General features: G+C 41.0%; 1 protein-coding gene across 1 annotated transcript; it reads left to right on the top strand.

The window, feature by feature from the left end:
- The first annotated feature begins 828 nt into the window (after nt 1–828).
- Nucleotides 829–15511, top strand: Ddx18 (DEAD-box helicase 18). Its single transcript, XM_013142581.3, has 14 exons — nt 829–1010; nt 2395–2853; nt 4891–5013; nt 6608–6743; nt 7094–7194; nt 7300–7499; nt 7589–7703; nt 8341–8480; nt 9278–9439; nt 9751–9903; nt 10507–10620; nt 12172–12228; nt 12720–12897; nt 14145–15511. The coding sequence occupies exons 1-14, from the start codon at nt 926–928 to the stop codon at nt 14285–14287; spliced, it is 2166 nt and encodes a 721-aa protein (XP_012998035.1). The 5' UTR covers nt 829–925; the 3' UTR covers nt 14288–15511.
- Nucleotides 15512–16815: the final 1304 nt, after the last annotated feature.

Raw genomic sequence — 16815 nt, 5'->3', positions numbered from 1 at the left:
CAACACAATTTATAATAGCTAAGTCCTATATGTCCATCAACAGATGACTGGATAAAGGAAATGCAGTATTTACACATGGTGGAGTATTAATATGCCATAAAGAAGGATAAATTTGAATTATTTGTAAGAAAATGTATGCATCTTGAGACAATAATATTAAGTGAAGCCATGCACACCTGTAATCCTAGCACTCAGGAGACTGAGGCAGGCGGACTGTTGCAAGTTCGAGACCAGCCTGGTCTACAATGTGAGTTCAAGGCTAGCCTGAACTGCAAAGCAAAACCCTGTCATAAAAAAGGACAAATATATATTAAATGAAATAAATCAGACACACAAGCTTAAATATCACAATTTCTCATGAGAACTCCAAAGAAAAAATACAGTACCTTAACAAGCAAAATAAAAGACAATAGGAAATAAGGACATATCTAGGACCAAGAGATGGGGTGGAGGAAAGAATGGAGACAGAAAGTAAAAAAGATGTGTTGTGTACATACAGGTATCAACTCCCCATTATGAATGTAATCATTATGTACTGCAAACATACACAAACAAGTTTAATAGATACAGGGACAGGCTCCTGCAGTAGTGAACAGGATTCTCAGAAGCACATGAGTCCTTCCACTTGATTGATTCAATTTCCATCCAAAGGAAATTCAAACCATCGGATTCCCCAAACCCTAAATGTACAGCCAGCTCTAGCAGATGGCAAACTGCATAAAGCGCATGACCTCCACTTCCCTAGAGGGCGCTGCACAGACTTGGGGGCCCAAACCATATCTCCTATGCCTTCCGCCCCGCAGGGCTCCATAGTTCCTGTGACGCATTTCCGTTTGCCTGAGCCGCGCACGTGCGTCCTGAAAGGAAGTAACGTCAACCGAGAGCGCTGAGCCGGACACCTCGGAGAAGGAGTTTGTCTGCCAGTATGTCTCACTTGCAGATGAAACTCCTGCGCAAGAAAATCGAGAAGCGGAACCTCAAATTGCGGCAGCGGAACCTAAAGCTACAGGGTGAGTCGCGATCGCTGAGCGGCGGGCGCGGGTTGGGAGACCGCAGAGCGCGAGCGACCTGGGGCCGAGCCTCGCTGCTGCTCTTTCTCCGTGTGGCCCCAGGTCGGCGTCTGCCAGAGGAGCATCCGTCCCTAATCCACGACCGCAGATCTAAAGGTTAAGGGTTGCCTTCCAGAGTCATGGCCGGGCGTCCATCTCAGCTCGCCTTTTGCACCTTTACCGTGGTCCTTGTGGACTCGCTCACCGCCTTTGGGTTCGCTTCTTCCTCCTTCCCTCCCCATCCTACACCGTGGGGGAACTTTTATCCCGGCGCCTCTTGCGGGCACGTCTTCTGTTTAATTCCTCTGTTCCTTCCCCCAAAGGCTTAAGAGCCGCTCTCTTTCCTGAGCATCGCGCGCGTTCTCGATGACTCTAGCACTTCCTTGTTTTCAGCTCTTAAGCTGTCATCTGCGTGGATGTTAGCCCTTTCTGCCCTTGTTCTTCTTACTCTTTGCTGCAGGTTCTTAATTCCTTAAGAGTGTCTACATATTCGTGTTTTGCAGAGTGACTTAAATCGAAAGGATGTTACCTAAGTAGCGCCTTTCTTAGCTCATTTGGTAGTCCTAATTTCCTGACAGTGGACGGGAAATCTTGACGTGATGTGTGGAGGTTCCAAATTTCCTTGGCCCGAGTGATTTGCAACAGACTGTTAATCAAATGAAAGAAATCCTGGAGTAGGCAATAGGCTTGCGGGGTTTAGGGCTGTGTTTTGGAGTTCCCTTGTATTTCTAGTCCGTGTAGAATAATTAACATGACTAAGTGCCTTTTGAATAGGCATAGCTAACAATCTGAACAAAGGTGATGTTCTTATATTTAGTAACTTTATGTAGACAAAACTTGAGTAAGATACTCTAGTGTATTTGTATATGAAAATATCTAACAAATAATCTAGTTCGTTAAATTTTCAATGCACTGCATTCTGGAAGAGTTGAGATTGAATTTTGTGCTATTACATGTTAGTGGTAATTGTATGAATAAGATGGAAATGTCTTGAATTAATTATGTTTATCAAATACTTAAGAATATTTTTGTTACTGCCATTGTCTAGTCTCATAAACTTTTTTAACCTCACTGAAGTTTTCCTGTCCCAAATTCCTTGGAAATAGATAGGATCTTTTGAAATTATGAAATCAATGTAGCTTTCCTTTTTCCATCCAATATTTTTGCTTAAAGAAAGCTTACTTTTAGTTACTTAAGAACACCAAAAGTTACAACTAATTTGAACAGTGAACATGAAACTGAAAAAAATGTAAAATGGTTTGAGCCATGCAGTTTTTCATCTACGATTCTAATGTTTCTGAAGAAGCCTTCCCTTTATCGTAATGCATGTTCTGTTTTTAAGCAGGAGCTTCAAATGTGAGCCAACCAGAAACTCAAAATGGCATGGTGCCCGAAGAAGCAGCAAGAGTTGAAAAAAAAGTTAAAAAATCCCTAAAGCATCCTAGAGATGTGAGCTTGTCCAAAGCTGAAAATGGAGATGTGTCTGAAGAAAAGGGGCAAGCTGGAAAAGTTAAGAAATCTGTAAAACTTTCTGGTGTTTCCAGCTTGCCAGAAGCTCAAAATGGAAATGAGCCTAAAGAAACAGGGAACGTTAAAAAAGTTAAAAAATCTCAAAAACATCCTTTGAATGCAAGCTTGTCAGAAGCTCAAAATGGAGATGAACCTGAAGAAACAGTGAAAAATGTTAAAGTTCAAAAGTCCCTCCAGACATCTACCTCATTAACCAATGGAGAAGCGACAACAGACTTGGCATCAAAACAGAAAAAGAAGAAAAAGAGAAAAATGGTGAATGATGCTGGGCCTGGTAAATCATTTTCTTTGGATTTCAGACAGTTTCTCACAGTTACCATCCACTGTCCTGTTATTACTGGTTTCATATGACCCACAGGAAGTCTTTGGGCTGGTCAGTATACCAGAGGTTAGCAGTGTATGTCTTCGGCAGTTAGCTGGGCTTTTTAATGCTAAACAAAACCATCCTATGGCATAATATTTTAGGTTTCTGTATTTGCAAGCAGAATTACCAACACTGAAGAGAGCTAGTAAGGATCCCTCTGTGTCAAGGGACTTGACTTTTTAATGTTTTTCACTTAAATCTTTTTTTTTTTTTTTTCTTTTTCCTTTTTATTGGTACCAGGGATCGAACTCACGACTGCTTGCAAGGCAGGCGCTTATGCCGCTGAGCTAAATCCTTAGCCCCCTCACTTAAATCTTTGCCCTCCTTTCCTTCCATTTTTGTACCATAAATTCTTCCCCACTTAGAAACTTAGTTGCAATGTCATTTAAGAACATTCTAAACAAATAAAACAATTTCCAAGTGAGTAGAATAGGCAGGATAATGATGAGGGAGGGGGAGAAGGAAGAAAGATGATTGAATTTAACAAACTCATGTGAAGGGGTGAGTATCTTGAGATACGGCAAAGCAGAGATTTCCAGGTAGGATGGCATAGGAGTCAGCAAACTCTGGCCTTCCATCTGTTTCTGTTAAATAAAGCTTTATAGGATCATAGTTATGCCCATTTTTTGGCTGTGTTTTTAATTACGGAGGAGATCATGTGCCCTGCAGTACTCAAAATATTTATTAGACCTTTGTGAAAAGTTTGCCATCCTGAGTTAGAACATCCTATAGATGTATTTTGTCTGAAGTAAATGTTTCATTTAGAAAAGAACTATATAAAGTTTTCTAAACGTGTGGCTGTTTTCATGCTTACTACAGAGTAATAAACTGATAGGTTATGAGAAATCACTTAAGTGAAGAGTAAAACAAGGTAGAAAATATGATGATTGAGAGTTAATTTTGATTTGAAGGGACTGATTTTACTCTAAAATTATTAATGGTTTCAAAAGTGTTGTAAATACACTTTAAAGAAAGTAACATTTCTACTCTCAAGCACTGAAATGACGGTACTGGGTTTTTAACCTGTGAGTGAACTTTAAGCACTATTTTAAGAAAAGCAAAAGTAATAAGCCGGGGTGCAACTGATGACATCCTTGGCTTTTGAATATGTGTACCTTCGAAGTGACCATTTCCCAAAAAGAGTTGCAGTAAGATACAGTGTCAAGACTACCTGGACTACAGTCCTGATTTTTGATTTAGATAATTTCTGTTAAATAAGCACCATAAATTTGTACAAAAGCCTTACATGGTGGTAAACTCTTGTTCCAGAAGGAACCTTCAAGAGAATCAGAAAGGTACTGTAGTCTGGGACCTTGTGGTGAAAGTTGGGCATTATAGAAGTAGAACTAGGAGGCCCCAGTCTTCCTTCCTTACCACTTAAAAGAGCTAGAAGCAGTCTAGTATCTTACGACCCAGCTAGATAACATCATTGCCTTTGCTTCACAGTCTGTCTTTAGGAACATAAAATGCCTGCTATTTACAAAAATTGCTTTTAAGGAAAATTGACAAAATGGCATGACCATGAAAATAAGGTGTTTTTTAAAATTATGCTAATCAGATGTATTGTTTGTATCTCAGTGTAGTAGATTGAAGTCATAATTAGTATTCTTGTATAGTTTAGTTGAACTTCTAAGTTGTTTAAAAATAAGATGATGCTTTATTTATTTATTTAGTACTGGGGATTGAACTCACAGCCTTCCACTTACCAGGAAAGCACTTGAACCACCCAATAATTCAATTTATTAAGAAGCCTAAAAAGCATTGGCAAGTCTGTGGGTACCCAGAGTTTTAAATACGACCAAATCTCTCTTGGAAAGGCAACATTCTTAACAAATTAATGTTGAATAAGTTTCAGAATGTATACTGATTTGTGACAAATCATTTGTTGATCTTATTCAGTATTTTCATTTTAAGAAAAACAATTTGTTTTGTCCTTCAAAACCAAAGATACAAAAAAGGCAAAAACTGAAGAAAACACCAAGACTCCTGGACAAATAAAAGATGGTGTGGGAAAGTCAGATGGTGAAGAAGGTGACAGCGAAGTGCCCAGCCTGCCCCTGGGACTGACAGGTACCATCTGGGGAGGTCCAGATTCATCTTCTGAGAGGTATCATCTCTCTCTGAGTGTAGAGTTGAAGGTTCAGGTGTGACCAGTAGCTTAATGGAAGAAATGTTTTTTATGTCTCTGCTGCTTTTTATCCTCTTTGTCTTCTACCTTGTGATACCTTAGTACTTTTTGTTCGTTCTCCTCTTTTTCTTCCCTCCACTTCTGATGTTTAAATATTTTTAATGTAGACGCAGCTTCTGAGATACTGTTTCTTTGCTTCATATTAGGAAGGTTGGGGGTTGACTGTCACAGTGTCACCCAGGCTGGCCTCCAACTTGCAGTCATTTTGCCTCAGTCTCCCAAATAACAAGCTGCAGACATGTGCCACAGCACTAGACTAGTTTATCCTTCACTAAGACTCATTCTGTGTTATTATAGGAAAATTTTGGGTTCAGAAATCTGGGTACCAGAAACTCAGTTACAAATAAAGGAATGATGAAGGGCTGACCTTTGCAAAATTAACCTCCTTGGGCCTTGTTTTATTTATAAAGTCAACAATTAAGAATTTGCTCTTCCAAACCAGAAGTTTTTAGAAGTAGCTTGAGCTGTGCTTTAGCTTGAGCCATTTTGTTTTTATTAAAAGTGTGAAGGTCCAGCCCCAGGCATGCTTAATCAGAATTATGAAGGTTGATGGGTACTGTAGCTCATTGATAAAGCACTTGCTTAGTATGCATGAAGCCCTAAGGTTGAGCCTCAGCACTAGAGGGGAAAAATTACCTATCTAAAAATGTCATTTCTTATATTTCTCAGCTAATAAAAATTTAGCAGTAAACTTACTGTAAATTGAAAACGTAAGTAAAAAGTAGGTTTAGTATACCTTACATCATAACCCAGCCTATCTCAAACATGCTTAAAACTCTTTAACATTAGCTTTCACTTAGGCAAAATCACCATAAAGCCTGCTTTGTTAAATAAAGTGTTGAATATCTCACGTAATTTATCATATACCGTATCAGAAGTAAAAAGCAGAATTGGTTGCATGGGTATGTTTTCACACCATCGTAAATTTGATATGTTGTAGGTTGAACCGTCTGTCATAAGTTTGTCAGTTCCCAGTTAATGGCCTGGCTGTGGCAGAACGGGGGCATTCCCAGGGTATTTTGATTCTTTCCCCTGCTGAAAGACCACTGTACCACTTGAAGTGTGAATTTGTTCTACTATTCTGTGGCTGTATCCAACTCTTCTCATTGTCTTTGACATTGACTACTTTTTGGTCGATCTTAAATCAGTCTTTATTATACATAATGTTTTCACGTTGATGTCAGATTTTGTAAGCGTTTCATTTCTTTTTTGCTATGTTTTAACCTCCTTTATTTTCAGTTTGTGTAAATACTTTGGTTTTAAGTGCTCTGTATTCCTTATTTTTAAGGAGCTTTATATCACAAGGCCGTCAGCAGTGGAGAGATTTCAAAAAATGTAGAATTTTTTGTTACTATCACTTGGGAATGATTGGGGTTTTGTCTTTTATAAAAAGCTCTTTTTAATCAAAACTAATTTAGGCAACTAACAGTATTGACTTTTAAAGATAAGTTTGCTGATGATAAACAATCTTTTCAGGAGCTTTTGAGGATACTTCTTTTGCTTCCCTAATTGATCTTGTCAATGAGAACACTCTGAAGGCAATAAAGGAAATGGGTTTCACAAACATGACTGAAATTCAACATAAAAGTATCAGACCACTTCTGGAAGGCAGGTATGATTAATAATGATGGTTGGGCATTAATGGCTATTTTAGGGTTGTGAGATTGTAAAGAAAATATCAGTATGTTGTATTCCACAGTGTGTGTTAGGTCATGTATTCAGCTGTATTGAAAGCTTCAGGTTGTCTGATTCATGAAGAAAAGCGTCCACTTCTCTGTAGTGCGGTTCTCATCTCTGAATTCAGCTTATAAACCCAAGGGGATAGTGTTGGTGTTAGGGGAGGCACAGACTGGGTCTTCATGTTCTAGCTTAGTGCCTAAAGCATGTGGGTAGTTCATGTTGAGTGTTCATTAAGTAATTACTAAATGAGTATACCCCCCCCCACCTTTTTTTTTAATTTAGGGATCTCTTAGCAGCTGCAAAAACAGGCAGTGGCAAAACCCTTGCATTTCTCATCCCTGTGATTGAGCTCATTGTTAAGTTAAAGTTCATGCCCAGGAATGGTAAGCTTGTGATCTTTTTCTGTCATCGTATCACGTGAAATTTATTACCACTTTCAAATTTATTACGGCTTGGGTTGACTGACTATCTTCCTTGTTTGCCATTAGGAACAGGGGCCCTGATTCTGTCTCCTACTAGAGAACTGGCCATGCAGACTTTCGGCGTTCTTAAGGAGCTGATGACTCACCACGTTCACACATACGGCTTGATCATGGGCGGCAGTAACAGATCTGCAGAAGCACAGAAACTTGCTAATGGGATCAACATCATCGTGGCCACACCAGGCCGCCTGCTGGACCATATGCAGGTAGGCCGCTGGTACACAGTGCTTCTTGGCAGCTTGTATGAATCGTAAACCTGACAACTGACAATTTTTCTTTCTATTTGTTTTGTTAGAATACCCCAGGGTTTATGTATAAAAACCTACAGTGTCTTGTTATTGATGAGGCAGATCGTATTTTGGATGTTGGGTTTGAAGAAGAATTAAAGCAAATTATTAAACTTCTGCCAAGTAAGTAGATACCATTTGTACGTGGCTTGCAAAGTAGAATAAGTGCTAGATGTTCCTATAGGAAATTGGTTAGCATAATAGCAACTGAAGTAGGTATGTTAGTTGATGTTAAAGCTAAACTAGAATACAGGCATTAGCTTGTTGATTTTCTTTAGCTGTTTCAGATTATAATGCAAGTTGAACAGTCTTAACATATGTCTCATTTCCTCCTCTGACATTTTACCACTTCCTACCTTCCTTGACTTCTCCCAAGTAACCAGTTTAATTGCTTTCTGTGTTATATTTGTGTAATTGACATAGTGAGTTGTTCATATTTAAAAATCTACAATTTTCAATGCTCTTTGGCACGTTTACCCTTTGAAAGCCATCTCTGCAATTGTGACTGTTCTTCACCCTCAGAAGTTTCCTTAAACCCCTGTGCAGTTCCGCCTACTTCCCTTCCTTACACATCGCTGCTCCCAGGAGACTGCTGACCTGTTTACTGTCATTGTGCACTGTCTTGTATACATCTTAGTTATCAAAGTTTTAGACATAAAGTTCATGCTTGATAGTATTTGTTTAGTTCATAGTAATTGTAGAGTGAAGTAATGCAAAAGATCTCTAGAAGACGTGGGTTATTTTCCCATGTCTGTTTCAGTACGCAGGCAGACCATGCTCTTCTCTGCCACACAAACTCGAAAAGTTGAAGACCTGGCAAGGATTTCTTTGAAAAAGGAGCCATTGTATGTTGGCGTGGATGATGACAAAACTAATGCCACAGTGGATGGTCTTGAGCAGGTACTTTCTTAAAATTGGGTGTTTCCTTCTAGTTGTTCAGAAATCACCCCAAAAAGCAAATGGGCTAACTTTGAATTCAAACGGAAGTTGGGTGTTGAATCTCTGACTCTCCTTCTATAAAATGTCATAGATACTGAATAATTTGGTCAGTTCTCTGATACGTTGATGCTGCTTGTCATGTAGGAAGAACTTTTTTGAGACAGGATCTCGCTATGCAGTTCAGGCTGGCCTTGAGCTCACTTTGTAGCTCAGGCTGATCTCGAACTTGCAACAATCCTCCTGCCTCAGCCATGTGAATGCTAGGATTACAGGTATGTGCTACTCCACCTGACTTTGGGAAGAATTATTAATCACTGTCAGGTTTAAATGCAATAATTAGGAAAGGTTTCCTTTAGCCTCCAAAACATTCAAGGTGAGTTGAGTAATGGGAAGACACCTTGGGGTGCATAGCTGTGAACAATAAAAGAGGTGACATAGCAAACTGGATTGAAAAGAAGAACTTCAAGATTGAGTCTTAAGATGAATATTTTCCTAGAAACTTGTAGCATAGAAATTTTCAGTTGGTTTAGTTTTTAAATACTGCAGCAAGGGCTGGGTTAAAAGTTCGTGTCAGAGCACTTGCCTAGCATGTACACAGCCCGCTGTTCCATCTCTAGCACAAGAAGTAGCATCCACCCATGCTTTGGAAATGTCCTGTGGTACAGGGCTGTTTTTGCCAGTGTTCTCCATCAGTATTGATTTATGAACCTGAAAATGTCCCTTGACTGATTGTATCCATTTATGCAAACTATTTCTAGGGATATGTTGTTTGTCCCTCTGAAAAGAGATTCCTTCTGCTCTTTACATTCCTGAAGAAGAACCGAAAAAAGAAACTCATGGTCTTCTTTTCATCCTGTAAGTCCGTGAAATACCACTACGAGTTGCTGAACTACATTGATTTGCCTGTCTTGGCCATTCATGTAAGTGACTGTAAGGAGTTCATTTGTAAGTAAATGAAGTTCTGTAGATTGTGGGATGGAGTCATCAGCCTCTGCTAAAGTGCAGTTTTGAGTCACAGGATTGTGTTGGGTGATCAGTCCTGTGGGGCAGGAGCTCTGCTGCATGTGGGAGGGATATGGACTGCAAAGGCATCGGGCACCATCTTCTCCAGGGTTTGCAGTCCACTTAAGGAAATAAAAGATAGGCCAGGAAGTGAGCTTGAAATAAAGTAGTGTGACAGGTCCACATCCAGAGATCCCAGAAGCCACTCATCATGGATTTTTTTCTTTAGGGGAAGCAGAAGCAAAATAAGCGGACAACAACATTCTTCCAGTTCTGCAATGCAGATTCAGGGATACTCTTATGTACGGATGTGGCAGCAAGAGGGCTAGATATTCCTGAAGTGGACTGGATCGTTCAGTATGACCCTCCAGATGATCCTAAGGTAACTGGCCTCCTGAGGTGTCATCAGCATGGCTGGTGTTAAAGCATGCGCTCACTGTCCTACTTCCCTGAGAAGCACATTGATGTCCGTAAGGATTAGGCAGCCACTCTGCAGAACTACTCTGGAGTTCATTGCCTGGGACATCGAAAGTCCAGGGATGTACAGTGAGTCTGAGAGGTATCAGTGGGTCTCAAGGGAACAGTGTTAGAGCAACAGAGGTCTGAAGGTAGTAACTTGCTTGAGAAGGTAGATAAAATTCCATAACATTTGTAATAGAGTAAGCTTCATTAAGAACTTGTCAGCAAGCAGTGGGCACCAATACATTGACGTTTTTTAAAGCCATTTTGCAGATGAGTTACACTTAGTGTTTATTGATTAGTCACAGTGCTCATGTAATCATGGCATACGGCTGTGGTCATTGAGCTGTTGGTGTTTAGGGCTAATGATGGCAGTGGGCCTTCTGGCCCAGCCCCGCCGAGGACCTGGTGAGGGCGAAGTGAGTAGAGCATACCCTCTCCACACAGATGTGCTGCTGCCTCCTGCCCTCGGGGCACATGCGCAGGGCATCCGTCCCTTTACTCGGGTTTTCTTTCTCCACCGAAGGAATACATTCATCGTGTCGGTAGAACAGCCAGAGGCCTCAATGGAAGAGGGCATGCCTTGCTCATTTTGCGCCCAGAAGAATTGGGTTTCCTTCGTTACTTGAAGCAATCCAAGGTAAGATCCTTGTGTGACGAGTATTAGGTTGGGACAAAACTCCTCTTGGTGCAGTTGCCATTTCTAGATGTGTCAGGAGAGTCTCAGGTTAGGCTGTTGTTGAAAGTCATGTCGCAGGAGAACGTGATTTTTCATGTGTCTTGCCCAGCCCTTGGCTCCATGTTGCTCTCCAATGTCTCTGCCCTATGGCGGGCGGGGGTTTCTCCCCAACTCCTGTAGCCCTGTTGCCACCTCTACTCCTCAGAGTGCCTGGCCAAGAGGTGTTTACCTCCAGCCTTCTCCTCTGTGTCTCCTCCTGGTAACTTTGTTGCTTCCCTTACATGAAGCAGTGGGATCCTCTTCACTTCTGCCTCTGCCTCCTTCTTTACCTCCTTTTGTCCCTTTTTCACTCAACTTCTTCCCTTAACTCTCCCTTACAGTTCATGCTTTACCATCTCATCTCCCTGTAAAGTGTAAATTCAGCCTAAACCCATTCTCCAGCCACTCTTTCCAGGTTAGCTACTGCCTGCAGCTTTTCCCCAGCCTACCTTTTTGGGCAAGTTGATTTACATTTTTCCTACTCAGTCTTCAACCAACTTAATCTGGCTGCGACCTGATTCTACCTCCCAGCACAGAATCCCTTGCCCAGATCTCAAGTGGCTTCTTGGTACTGGACCATGTGGTTGTGTATCAGGCCGTGCCTTCATTACAGTTGCCTCCTCCTCAGCCCTGTGGACACAGGCTTGCTAAGCAGATTTCATCTGCGCTAGGGCTCAGTGCAGTTCCCTGAAGTTTCCCTGCAACTTGTAGCATTGCTCCAGAAGCGGTTTTCCGGGTTCTCCTGAATCTTCTGATTTCCAGCTTGCTGTACCCCAATAGCACAAATTCTCATTGAGTGGTTTCATCGTGTTCCTGTCTTCACAGGACTGCAAGCATGCTCCCTGGGCGGGGCCCAGAACTTGGGCACCTGCTTTTTTTTTTTCCCTTGTAGCTAGCACAAGTCCTGTGCTTTTCTACTTATTTAATAAGTGATGAGCCACGGCAGATTATTCTTGTGGGAGTTTTTGGTCATCATGGACTGTGGTGTCACGAGTTCCATCCACAGTGCACAGGCTGTTGTTAAGGGCTTCAATAACGTGGAGGAAAAGGTCTAATGGTCCATCTGTCTAGCAGCTTTCGGCTGCTTCATCAGTCCAAACAATCAGGGTCATGGAGGTCTCCGGAGAGAAATGCTCACTAACTCAATGTCCCTGTTTGGTTTCTCATCTCCCCATACTAGGAAGAGGTGAGGCTCCTTAGTGCGTTTTATGTGAACTTAGCAGAACAGAGCTAGACCTCTGCATTGGCATGGGGGGGACTGGAGGGAGATTTTACTGCCTGTTCTGAGAGCACTTCTTAGACCTGGGCATCCTTTCATGTCTTTAAGAACTGCTGCACTCCATTAAAACCACTGTGCCTGGCTCCACTCAACTTTCCTACTGGTTATGGACATTTTCACTTTATTTGTTCATCTGAAATGCTAAATGTTAATTATCCTAATTTATTAATCTTTGCTCTTTTGTTGTTTTCTAGGTTCCACTAAGTGAATTTGACTTTTCCTGGTCTAAAATTTCTGACATTCAGTCTCAGGTATGTCTGCCCCACACCCCTTTAGTGTTAACACTGACTTGTGTTTCAGTAGATAGTGCTGTGGTCTGAGACTGCCCTCTTGTAAGATGGGAACTACGCAATGTTATCCTTAAAATTTCTTGTTGTGCTCTCTTCCTTCTCTTAGTCCAAGACTATGAGAATTTAGGGGTTTTTCTAACAGCAGCAACATTCTGCACATAATCCAGAGCCTGATACAAATGTGTAACAGCAACAGTTTTTGCAGGATAAATTTTTCTGTTTGAGGTCTGCTTCTTATGTTTTTTTAAAACTAGTGTTTAGCCAAGTGTGATATCATTCAATCTTAGCACTCTGGGAGACTGAAGCAGGAGAATTGAAAGCACCCTGAGAGACTAAAGCTAGACAGTTTAGCAACTTAGCAAGACCATGTTTTAAAGTTAAAAATAGGGCTGGGGATATAGCTCAATGTAAAGGCCATGTGTTCAAAGGTACAATGTTGCTTTCTATTTCAGCTTGAAAAATTGATTGAAAAGAACTACTTTCTTCATAAATCAGCCCAGGAAGCATACAAGTCATACATACGAGCATATGATTCCCATTCTCTGAAGCAGATCTTTGATGTTAATAACTTAAATCTGCCACAGGTTGCTCTGTCATTTGGTTTCAAGGTGCCTCCTTTTGTTGATCTCAGTATCCTTTTTATAGTGACTAAGTGACCCTGCAACCAAGGAACAAAAGCTTGACGAGGACATTTTGTGCTTAAGAGAAGGTTGGTGTAGGCTTTGGTTGCCAACCAAAGTCCGGCTCATCCTGCATGGACTGCACGGGTGAGGGGGTAGGGATCAATTATCAGGACAGGGTTATAGGAATGAAAGAATTATGACTTAAACCTTAAGAAAAATAGAGGAGTATGACTGTCAGCGAGAGGCAGAAGTAAGTCATTAGTTCCTAGCAAAAGACAGGTGAGGGAGAACTCAGGTGGTTGCTGAGGCTGCAATGTACCAGGAACTTGAAGGAATGGCTAAAAAGAAAGGATGAGATTTTAACTGAATTGGTTGTTAAATGAGGAATGGCATACAGTATATACATTACAATATTTTGAACAAAGAAATGGTTAAAGGAAATTCCAATTTGATGGCATTCCTTTTGTTTTCATAGCTCTTACATGCAGTACTACAAGGGAACATAAAACTACAGTATTGTATCATGTAAGACAGTCAGCAGAAATTACAATACTGTGTAAACAAGGTGTATTATAAAAAAAGACATCAGAGTTCTGTAATCAAGACACAGAACTGTACCAACAAAGAGACAGGTTGTAAGTCCAGTTATTAAATAAGGAGTAACTGTAGAAGTAAATGGAATATTTGACAAAAAAAATATGACTTACGGGTTGCTAAACACAAAAGGTAAAGGGAGTACTTGCAGTTGATTCTGTTGCAATTTACAGTGTATTTATTTACGTGTTTTCAGTGGAAGAAACAGACAGCTAAGAAGAGGTGCATTTTTAATGCTGCAGCAGTACCTCCTAAGGGGACGGAACCAAATTTGTGGCCAGCATCTCTGCTGTAGACATCGTATAGATGTTTATGGTACTTCCTGCCTTGTGACAGGAAACTTTCACTTAGCTGAGCAGTCCTAAGTCGTCTCCAACAGGAGTAGAAGTCCTTTATTATGACACTGAGAGTACTTTATAATGTGTTCTTAGTTCTTTTGTTGAGTGGAGGAAAACTACGATTATTACATTCAGCTTTAAGATTGAAAGCTGTGAGTTGTAGTTTGTAAGCCCATGGCCATGCCTGTTACTGGGCAGTCAGTCACACAAGCTATTAATAGCCTCACATTTCCATTTTGCAAGGCAGGGTGTGGTAGAGGGCAGTGTGCTTGGTGGTTTTTCTGTGTGGTGGTTATTAGATTTCCTTAACCTCCACCTCTAGACGTGAACAGCAGTGACGGAAAGAGCAGAAAGAGAGGAGGCGGCGGTGGATTCGGCTACCAGAAAAGCAAGAAAGTCGAGAAGTCCAAAATCTTTAAACACATTAGCAGAAAACCGTCAGACAAAAGGCAGTTCTCTCACTGAAGAGTAACTCTCCTGAAATGAATTTTTTCCCTTTACAAAAAATTTTTGTAGCCCTTCATGTCTTACTCATCTTTGCTGTGATCATACAATTTTTTAATTTTAAATAGTCCCTGAAAAACTTTCTATTACTGTTTTACTACCAGTGTAATTCTTTGTTTGTACATATCCTTTGTGATACATGAAGATGTGAGTGGCATGAATTGCTATGCAGAGCGACAGAGTTAGACAGGGGTGGCAATGCAGAAGAAAATCTGGGTTTCCCTTTGGTTTTGTGTCATGGACCTCAAGAGTGGTCTGAAGCAACCCCTGAAAGTGCTGCAGTTCAGAAGGGCAGAGCGCTTCAGGAGATAACCAAGAAGCAGCTGTAGGTGAAAAATGGTGTTTCGATGCTCCTGGCTTTAAAACAAAAAGCTTTCCTTTAAAATGAAAGAAAGTAAGAATGGTGATTTTATTTTTAGGTATATTGCATGGTGGTTTGGATTTTGATAAAACCTTCCAACTCTGCAGCATACATAAAAGACAAGGGCAGTTATCAGCAGACTTAAAACCACGTATGAAACAGTACTCTGTGTTGCCAAATTCTCCGAGAGGAAAAAAATGATCTCTTTCAGATCCATGAAACAAAAAATACATGTGTGGTGAAAACTGAAACAGACAGAAAACACAAAACACAGGAATGTGGTTTTTGTGGAGGACCAGTTGATTTTTAGTGAGTTTTGTGTGGTATAAACCTACAAAATAGCTAAATTTAGTAGCAATTCAAACTGCTCTCATGCCGTTTAATATTCAGAGTCCCATTAAACATAATTATGCAGAAGACATCAAGCGTAGAGAAAGGAGTTGGATAAATGGCATTAAATGTGGGAAAAACAGCCTCCACCTCTGCGAGCCCATTGTTATTTTGGCTGTGCCTCTGGATTTCAGACCTTGACTTCGGAAGGCCTGGCTTCTTGGATTCTAAACTCCTGCCATAAAATACCTGTTTCTTCACTACTGTTTGTTCCAGAAACAATTATGTTTCAAAAAATACACAAAAACAAAAGAAGAATCACTAGACAGAAATAATACTGTTGCTATTTTGGTATGTGACCTTCTAGATTTTTATATGCATATTTATACTTATTAATTTTTTATCAAAGTGAAGTCATCCTCTGCCTACTACTTGTAACCATCTTGTTTCGTATTATTTCCCTGTGTCATTAAATAATTGCCTGTGTCATTTTATATTTGATTTCTGACTATGCTTTGTTAACCCTTGCTTGGTCTGCCAGGTTTCAGCTTCCCCAGTACCTGCTGGGCCCCTTCTGACTCTGTCTCAACATATCTAGTTCCCCTGAGGGTCTTGCTTTTGTCAGTCCCCAGATGAGTCAGCCTCCAAAGGTTTCATGAGAAAAGTGTGCTTGGCTTTAGACATTCCAGGGGTACTATATGCTGGGTACTGTGGACTGTGGTGGTGGCAGGGTGATCCAGACTAGGGACATCCAGATAGACCTTCAGTTGCTAGGCCACAGTGCAGATGTGAGGCAGCCTGTACCAGACTCTTACAGGTCAGATACTCAGAATATCATAGGTCAGCATCTGCGAGGCTGACTTGCACACGAAGGGTTCCCTAGGATCCTGGGCTGAGAGCTCGGCTGGTAGCAGATGGGAGCAGGTCACAAGTGAGATTAAGTGGCTTCATCCATGCAAGTGAGAAGGCAGTCAACTCGATTTAGTGTAAGTAAAGCTGGACTCCAGATATCCCAAAAGGGTGTTGTTCTCTCACAGTGTATGCTCAGGACCCCCAGTCCCTGGTCTGTGCTGTGCTACTTGCTGACTTCTCTAGGCCCATTTCATGCAGCAGTGTGTGATTTGTAAGGTGGAATCAAATGAGCTAAACATGGAGTGTAGAGGACAGTGCCTTGCACAGTGCTCTTCTGTAGTTCTCTTTGCATCTGCCAAAAGCAGCCAGGATGGGAACTCATCCCACAGCTTAAGCCTCACAGTGAAGGTATGATTTCTGACAGCCTGGAGCCCCTGAAATGGCTGTTAAGTAAGTTGGTACCACTTTTGAGGCTACTGTAGTTGGAGGCAATAATAATGTCCTTAGATAAATATTCATAATTCATGATGAATTAGAAGCTTGTTGGATGCCAGGAACTGCAGAGAACATAGGCAGGGTCCTTAGGAGGCTGGTTGTGCACTAGAAATCACCAGTTAACACTACTATTTCAAATAATGTGGAAGTGCACGTGTGCATTGCAGCTAGTTGTAGACCTAGAAATCCTGCTTTTTCTTTTGCTTTTTTGTGGGACTGGTGAGTGAATGCAAGACTTTTGCACTGAGTCAGTATATCCCAAGCCCTCTTTTTATCTTTCACCATGGTCTCTATAAGTTGCTAAGTTCCCTAGGCAGAACTCAAACTTGAGATTATCTTGCCTCAGCCTCCCAGAGTGCTGAGATTATAGATGTACCATTCTTGACTTTGCATTTCAAGTTTCAGTGAACAGATTTTCTTGCCCTGTCCTCAGAAGACTGTCTAGGCCTTT

Source organism: Cavia porcellus, unplaced genomic scaffold (assembly GCF_034190915.1).
Source record: "Cavia porcellus strain 051 isolate PalLab524CR breed Dunkin Hartley unplaced genomic scaffold, mCavPor4.1 scaffold_12, whole genome shotgun sequence".
In the NCBI taxonomy this organism is placed as follows: domain Eukaryota; kingdom Metazoa; phylum Chordata; class Mammalia; order Rodentia; family Caviidae; genus Cavia; species Cavia porcellus.
Note: the sequence above shows the minus strand (reverse complement) of the source record. Positions and strands in the feature narration are given on the sequence as shown.

Coding starts and splice junctions, on each gene's coding strand:
- Ddx18 (XM_013142581.3), top strand. CDS start 926: ATGTCTCACTTGCAGATGAAACTCCTGCGCAAGAAAATCGAGAAGCGG. Junction 5,014..6,607: donor CCTGCCCCTGGGACTGACAG/GTACCATCTGGG, acceptor CAATCTTTTCAG/GAGCTTTTGAGGATACTTCT. Junction 6,744..7,093: donor AGACCACTTCTGGAAGGCAG/GTATGATTAATA, acceptor TTTTTAATTTAG/GGATCTCTTAGCAGCTGCAA.